The following is an 8,075-nucleotide window of genomic DNA, read 5'->3' on the forward strand; positions in this document are numbered from 1 at the left end:
TAATTAAATATTTTGTTAGCTTTTTTTAATGCATGAAATAAAATACATATATTTTTTAATTTTTAAATTATTATTCGAGAAATATATATTTTTAAAATTTTTTAATAATTTTTTTTAAATTGAATAATTCGAATATACCCAATTCGAATTACTATGTACACGTGTCTGTGTGTAATTTTAATCACCCTAATTCGAATTAGTGGGTGTGTGCGTGTATAGATAATTCGAATTAGAGTGATTCGAACTTTATAAAAATGTGAATTGATTGATTCATGAACAAATTTTTAATTTAACTTATTCGTGTAATTTTTTGATCCCCTTAGTTTAAATAAGTAATTTACCCTATTGTTTAATTACATACTATAAAAATTTGATTTGACTATTCAAAATATTTACCTTTTGAAAAAATATAGATAACAATAAAAATATTAAATAATATAAATAATAAATATATCAGATATTTAATTTATTAGATGTATAAATAATTATTTAAATATTAAATTTTAAATAAATAATTTAAAAATAAAATATATTTTTACTTTATTAAACTAATTTTAAAATCTATTATTCACCTTCTTTACAAAAGTATTTATTTACCCAACAAAGTCCTTCATTTTTTTATCCTGCCTATATATCTTGATTTTCTTTTGCATTCAGCGTCTACATATGATTGGACGTTGAATTATTATTCAGACTTTGAAAAAGTTCCTTATTTATGTCCCCACCCAAAGAAGGCCACCATATAAAAGAACTGTTTATATTATTTTGATTGTTGGTTTCCTTTTAATTTTGATAACAGGGGAAATCACCATTATATTATTTATTAATTATTTTAAAAAGAAAAAAAGACACACAAATTTTGTGACGAAGAACCATAAATTTATAAGTCTTAGAGAAAAAAAATTACAAAATTTTAAAAAAATTGCGATGAATTTATAGATTTTTAAAAATAAAAAATAAAAAATATATACTAAATTAGGAGTGTTCATGAATTGAATTTCATCTGTATATTCGCAGTATTTTTATCTAAATTCGATTCAAAAAATTGTGAATAACAAGACTATTGGATCGGATCCAATCCCACACTAATAGGATCGGATTGTAAATTTTGTGTAGGTATTCTGCATATTTGCGTATCCGAAAAATCAAGAAATAAATAAGTAAATATTCTTTTTATATTTTATTTCAACTAATAATTATCATATATGTTGTATTATTTTAATTTATTATTTAAGAAATATATGCTTAATATTATTTTAAGAGTAAACATATTTAAAAGAATAGAAAAAATGAATTTTATTGATATTTTTTAATAAAAATAATCTTTTAAAATATTTTTGTATTTTGCATATATATCCGATATCCGATTCAATCCGATAATTTTAGTGCAGATCGGATCAGAATTTTGGCCATATCCAATCCGATTCGATCTACGTTCACTCCTATACTAAATATACACTAAAATTAATTTTTAAAATCAGTTATAACTACAGAATACATATTAAAATATAAATATTTATTAAAAATAAATTAAATAATATATATATTGGCTGAAATAATTATAAGTTACTAATAAAAAAATAATATGCATTATGCCTCCTATTATTATTATTATTATTATTATTATTATTATTATTATATAGTCGCCAAAAAAATATTGTGTTATGTGCCGCCGAAATTGGTTGGTGGCTATACACCTATACCTAATTAAATGATCCATTCTTTGACATTTGGTTGAGGATGAGAGGAAGAATAAATTCCTTTGCTCTCCCAAATATAAGATTAATTAATTAATTTTTTTTAAATCGTCTACAGTATCTTTTAACTTAATAGGTTAATGATTTATTGTATATACAAAATAGAATTAAAACTTTCAATATTTTTGTTTAAACAAATGAATGAGTTAATCACACTACCAATCAAAGTTCATTTAATTAATATTTTTTTTTGGACCTGATTTAATTAATATTTTTTTAATCACATGTTTAGCAGATTTGCATGTTTCTTTTTTTTCCAGGGCCTATTATTTTTGGATCCTTTGGTAGTGACGATCTTTGAGTTGGGCTATGGTGGAGAGTAATGGGCCATTTCAGAATCAACAATAATTCATTGTGGGGACAAAAATAGTCAAATAGTAATCCTAAGAAGTAACAATCCGATCCAACAGAGAAGAGAGTAAAAAAATGAAGTTGCTGATGCCATTATCATCGTCTTCATCATCATTGGTTACTACTCCTACTACTACTAGGGCCTTTCTATGCAAATGTCCTCTTTCGAAGCCGAAGTTTCAATCTTGGAACCGAACCCACGCTAACGGAGCATCAACACGCCAGCTACAGTTCTCTCACATGGGGGAAGCTGTTAAAGAAGAAGAAGAAGAACGTGCTGCTATCTCCTTGGAGGAGTGGCGGGCCTGGGGCACAACCTCCCCCGTTCCATCCATGGTTTCTCAAATTGTTAATGATTTGAAGCTTTTGGAGAAACACGTCGATGCTCGCATGAGCTTTGGTGGCAATGGTGGAAAGTTGCAGGTTTTTTTTTTATTATTTTATTTGAATCTCTTTGGATTTTTCTTATCTTAGCCGTGTCTTCTTTATGTTATTACTAGAAAGAATGTCTCAGTTCTATTCTATGGCTAATGATTTAATCATATGAATACCTGTAAGTAGTGTGTAGAAAATACTATACCATTACCACAAGATGCTCGAGTTCAATTCCCAATTTTTTAAAAAAGGGATCTTTCTCATAATGAGGATCAGCTACATGAATTCAAGATTCAGACTATGCCATGGAGTCCTTCCTGAAATTTTCAATTTAGAGTAATTAAGATGAAGGACTTTTAGTTATAAATCCGCCTATAGTCTTGCTAGTTACAAAATTTTCATAAACTTGTTTACAGCAGTTACCAAATACTGCTTAGCAATAATAACTTGTACCTCCATTTGTCACATGATACATTATGATTACAATCTGATCACTGGAGATTTGGATGCTATGTGATGATTCAGGGGGATTTTAGGGTACAAGAAGATAAGAAACATCGAGCGACCTATCAGGCATTAGGTGATTCTGAAAAGAAGCTCCAGTTTTATTCAGCCAGACAAATAGCCTGTCGTGTGCTTGGAAGCAGGGGTTACCTCTGTCAGAAGGTTTAATTTGAAGTGGTTTGAGCAAGGTATTGCCGAATGATGGTGATATGCCTTGGGCATCTGCTCTTATGGATTATTGTTTAATTTTGTAGTGCTGGCTTCCTGTGGAAGAGGATTGTATGTGTTCAAGAATCAATTCCTGCTCCCTCTGGCCCGGAATAAAATTTTGGTTGTATATGCATCCCAAGGTTTAGATATTACTCGTTTCTGTTATGGTTCTCTGTTGTGTTATCTGCATTTCTCTTGAATCAGTTACTTGTACATGCAGGATTTCTTACGACAGAACAACACTGGTAAGCTGTTGTGGCAAGTGTTTGGTGTTGACGCTGCAAACTTGTGCCTTTTTGGCATTCCTGAACATGAAGAAATCATGTGGAATGCATTTAAACTGGCAGGTATATCAATTTCTGTAGCTTGGCAGTACCTATGAAGAAATCATCAGAATACATATCGTTGCATTTATTATTTCTACATTTTCTTTCGTCAAATGTTTCTTTGAATGCTTAAATATGTATACATAAAGGAACACAATATTCTTTATCAAATATGGAGAGGGTAAATGGTTATGTTCCTAGTTTCATTTCAAATGGATCCTTATTATGGTAGTATGTTTAAGCTGCATTCCTATCATCAATTAAGATATTAGGGCGTGATTTAATTTAGTTATTCTTCCTTGATATTTTGGATCTACATGCTCTTGGGCTCATTATATATAAATCTGAAGATTAGATTTGGGTTTACCTTAATTCAGGAAAAAGTAAGGTATGGTGCCTTTATCCCAACAAGAGCTCAGTTTTAAAATCAGTTCAAGATGCATTTGGTGAGGAGCTGGTCACAAACTATGAAGTCACAGCAGCAAAGGTTTTACTCTTCTAACATTATGATGATAATTGTATTTTTCTCTGTTGGCTTACAAATATACGAATGGTACTAGCAATTGTGCTTGTGAGGAGAATGCTGTGTAATTAATGAAACATGAAGCAATACTTAGTTTGGTTAATTTCTTTTATGATATTTTATATTCATTAGTTACGATTGATACCTAAGCAATGACAACAACAAATGGATTCTTGATTTGATGAGAATATTGTTGCTATTTAGGTCAACAACCTTTGTAAACTAAATATCATTTGTTCATGTTGCCTCAAGATTTCGATATAGAGTTCCTTGTTTTCATGTTGTGCAACAAGGTAACAGTCTTCTTTTGATTGTGAAGGATTCAAAAATAGACACAACACTGCATTTTATTTTGATTGATGGGACATGGAGCAATTCTGCAGCTATGTTTAGGCGTCTTCAGGTAATAACTGGAGGGTTTCGTTTTCTTTTTCTTCTGTTTATACATTATATTTGCAACTTTTCACATGAGTCTGCTTAGGCAGGACAAAGTTTTCCCGGTAGTATTGCTGGTTTTGGATGAACGACAAATACGATCGCAGCTAGCTTTGGAAAAAATGAAAAATAACAAAAATAAAAAAATATAACATGTTAGGTATTATTAGATTATAGAACAGCTTGAGTTTTCAGAACAGTGCCTCCCTTGACGACCAACGATTGTTAGATACCAAGGGATCATAAAATCGTATTCTATTGTATGTTCAGATGTTCTAGTTCTCTTAGACATGCCAAGAGGCTACCAGATGCAAGTTCGAGGGGCCTACTTTAACAATTTACGAGTATAAGATAATATCGTCTTATTTGGCTAGTTCTGCACCAAACTGCTTTCAATGATTTTATTTAGGGTCAGTTAAGGTAGGTTTGGAAGTTATCATTGGGGCACAAAGATAGAGATAGTGAGACAATGGAGATAGAAGCTATGCTTGGAATGAGTTAACTGTTTTCAATCATGTTTGCACCTCACTGATGTGAAGTTTTTAATTTCAACAGGATCAAGCAAAATCAGTTTGGGGAGATGAGGACCTTGCTTGTATATCCTTAAATCCTGGTGCATCTGCCATGCATAAACTTAGGTAATGAAACTTCAAATTAGCGAAACCTGTGCTGTCGCTACCTCTTTTTTAATTCCCCGTAAAATTCATTCTTTCCTATGGCTATCTATGGCAGGCCCCAACCATCTTGGGATCGGACTTGTACGGCTGCAGCAGCTGTTGGCCTGCTCTTAGAGCTCCAACTTCTTCCCCAGTTTAGCTCCATTGGGTTGGATACACAGGCAGAAGCAGTGGAACATGCTTTAACCGAACTGTTAGAAGCCCTCACAACTCGACGTGTTCGCATGGGGAGGTCCATAACGCGGAAAGTGAGGCAAACCAACATCCGTTAGAGAATATAACCAGTTTGTTTCTGACAACTTATACAGCTAATCTATGCAGTTTTTGCCATGAGAGAGTTCGTTAACAATGTACATATTGGCTGAATGAGATGACTTCATGAACGTTTGATACAATTTTTGTTTGGAGTTTTAAATTTCAGCTCAAAATATGAACTGGAATTGTTTCTTGTAGTCCATGGAATGTATCATTTTTGGGAAAATTTGATATGAGGACTTTTCTATTTTGTTTCCCATGGAATGTATGTGTTTTATATGGACTTTTCTAGTTGCTTAAGCGAACTTATTATATACTTCTGGTCATTTTTATTTTTTGGTTTTTGTCATCATAATTTCGATTTTAAGATACCTTAATGTGCACTTTGTGTGGAGTTCTAATTTCAAATTAGCAACAGTTTTCCATATATGAGTTACTAGAATGCATTATAACAATCTGAACCTTAAAAAAAAAGAAAGGAAAAAAAGAAAGTAAAACACAAAAAACTGCATAGATAAAGTTAGTTTTATACTTTTATGTAAACAATTTTTTGTAGTTAAATTCAAGTAATCAATAAATACTAAAATATAAATAATAATAGTTTCGGTTATTTATGAGTTTATCACTAGTTATTAAAAAAAATTCGTCATATTCACATTGTTATCATCACTTGTTATTTATCTATTTATAGATAAATATTTATTATAATTATATAAATGAATATCCCCAATTGGAATCAAAGTTGGCTTGAAACATACGAGGCCAACAAATTGGACAAAATAACTAATTTTGATTTGTCCTCAAACTGATATAACCGCCATTGTCACCTAACTCCACAACACGCTTTCTGCAGATTTAAATTATGTATCATTCTTCTTCCTCACAACACACAATACAAAGAATCAGATATAGAAAATGGCTTCATCAAATGCCTTATTCTCTTACATTCTCTGCTTCTTCATTCTCATTGTCACATTGGCATCTACTTCTTCCGCTTCCAATTCTGGTAAGTTCTTTTCCTCCAAACACCGCCATTGTTACACGCATGCATGCATGCCACATTCTCTTATGTTGTGACATTCACATGTTTGATTTCAGGGGTATCAACTACAACTGTCCGTTCCCTCCTTCAGGCCAAGACAGGTAGCATTTCTTTACTTTTGTTTAATCTGTGGACATAAAGTGACTGATTTTTTAGAAATTATGAATTCCATTTTAAGCTTATTATCTTACAAAATAAAACAATAAATGCATGTCACGCTCCTCTCTTTTTTAACTCATATATTTTAGATGATTTTTAAATAGTGAATTTGAAAATTAATTACTTTAGTTATTTGTGTAAAACTCCTTTGCATTGAATGTTACATAAAAATTAAATTCACGAAACATAATGTGTGAATAATAGAGGCAAATGCAAAAGTGTTGTCACTGTGAAATCTATACATTTTTCTCTTGTCTCGTAAATTAAGGAAAACAAAAATACTATTTGTACATTAAAATTAGCCACTAAAATCAGCTAATATATGTGCAGTTTAATTTATTTTCAATGTGTATTTGTATTTCAACATGTATTTTATACTGATGGCTGATTTTGGTAGTTGATTTTGGTGTATACGTATCGTAGTGAAAAATGTTTTCCCTTAGACTCCCAAAAATGTTGTACTATATGTCCTGCTCTCGAATTTTGGCATCGTTCTCACTCTAATAATCAAAATTTGAAGATTTATTGCCGAGAAGTCAAAACACACTAAAGATAAAATAAAGATATTAAATCTTATTAGATATGAAATATACAGAAATGACACATCACAGTTTAATCTAATTAAAACTACCATTGATTTTACTATCCGAAACATATAATGCAGCTTGCAAAGTTGACATGGAGAAGCTGAACTACACAATAATCACAAGCCAGTGCAAGGGGCCACATTATCCACCAAAGATTTGTTGCAATGCTCTAAAGCAATTGGCATGCCCAATCTCAAAGGAGATCAATGATGAGGGAAGTGATTGTGCTCAAGTCATGTTTAGCTACATTAACATTCATGGAAAATACCCTCCTGGCCTCTTTGCTAATCAATGCAAAGAAGAATCTGAAGGTCTTAACTGTGAAAATGTAGTATATCCTCCTTCTCCTTCTACATCTTTTAGCTCTCCCAAACTTTCTCATCATGCTTCTCACCCTATCATCTTGCTCTTCTCTGTTGCTGCTTTCTTAGGAGGCTTCTTGTTCCATTGGTTCTAAACATGTATGTATATATCATCAATTTGAAATCAAAGTCTCTTGTACCATATTAGAGAGCATGTTTGAGTGAAGAATAATAAGGTTCCATCTCTCATATTTAATGCTGCTGAATTGGATAGTTTGCAACCAAAATTACATTGAAAGTGAAAATTATATTTCAGTTAACATCAAGTATTTTTTTTTTAAATTAATTTATTTATCTTAAATTTCAAACTCTAAAACATATACTTTTAACCTTAATTCTAAATTATAAACCTAAATACTAAAGTTGATTAATGTTAGCTATTAAAAATTAAATTTCTGTATTTTTCATAAATAAATTACTTTACCTAAGGATCAGTAGTTGTAATCAAATGAATTTTACAAAGACAAAATAAAAAACACACACTAAAAGTTCCTGTATGTTATTGAAATATG

At 31.0% G+C, this 8,075-nt stretch overlaps 2 protein-coding genes across 2 annotated transcripts; both read left to right on the forward strand.

Annotated features, from left to right (window-relative positions):
• The first annotated feature begins 2,154 nt into the window (after positions 1 to 2,154).
• LOC107614003 (DTW domain-containing protein) lies at positions 2,155 to 5,670 on the forward strand. Its single transcript, XM_088497514.1, has 8 exons — positions 2,155 to 2,531; positions 3,009 to 3,149; positions 3,242 to 3,337; positions 3,418 to 3,544; positions 3,901 to 4,010; positions 4,366 to 4,449; positions 5,037 to 5,119; positions 5,214 to 5,670. Exons 1-8 carry the CDS (start codon positions 2,184 to 2,186, stop codon positions 5,428 to 5,430), a joined length of 1,206 nt encoding a protein of 401 aa, XP_088353640.1. The 5' UTR covers positions 2,155 to 2,183; the 3' UTR covers positions 5,431 to 5,670.
• Positions 5,671 to 6,328: 658 nt separating this feature from the next.
• LOC110265684 (GPI-anchored protein LLG2-like) lies at positions 6,329 to 7,658 on the forward strand. Its single transcript, XM_021108834.2, has 3 exons — positions 6,329 to 6,419; positions 6,512 to 6,556; positions 7,279 to 7,658. Exons 1-3 carry the CDS (start codon positions 6,329 to 6,331, stop codon positions 7,656 to 7,658), a joined length of 516 nt encoding a protein of 171 aa, XP_020964493.1.
• Positions 7,659 to 8,075: the final 417 nt, after the last annotated feature.

This window comes from Arachis ipaensis, chromosome B8 (genome assembly GCF_059453495.1).
Source record: "Arachis ipaensis isolate K30076 ecotype BB chromosome B8, ASM5945349v1, whole genome shotgun sequence".
NCBI classification, from domain to species: Eukaryota; Viridiplantae; Streptophyta; class Magnoliopsida; order Fabales; family Fabaceae; genus Arachis; species Arachis ipaensis.

What these genes read in the sequence shown, in the direction of transcription:
- LOC107614003 (XM_088497514.1), top strand. Translation starts at nt 2,184, where the DNA reads ATGAAGTTGCTGATGCCATTATCATCGTCTTCATCATCATTGGTTACT. An exon ending in ATGAAGTCACAGCAGCAAAG is followed by an intron (nt 4,011 to 4,365) that starts GTTTTACTCTTC and finishes TTGATTGTGAAG; the next exon opens with GATTCAAAAATAGACACAAC. An exon ending in TCTGCCATGCATAAACTTAG is followed by an intron (nt 5,120 to 5,213) that starts GTAATGAAACTT and finishes TATCTATGGCAG; the next exon opens with GCCCCAACCATCTTGGGATC.
- LOC110265684 (XM_021108834.2), top strand. Translation starts at nt 6,329, where the DNA reads ATGGCTTCATCAAATGCCTTATTCTCTTACATTCTCTGCTTCTTCATT. An exon ending in TTCTTCCGCTTCCAATTCTG is followed by an intron (nt 6,420 to 6,511) that starts GTAAGTTCTTTT and finishes GTTTGATTTCAG; the next exon opens with GGGTATCAACTACAACTGTC. An exon ending in CCTCCTTCAGGCCAAGACAG is followed by an intron (nt 6,557 to 7,278) that starts GTAGCATTTCTT and finishes CATATAATGCAG; the next exon opens with CTTGCAAAGTTGACATGGAG.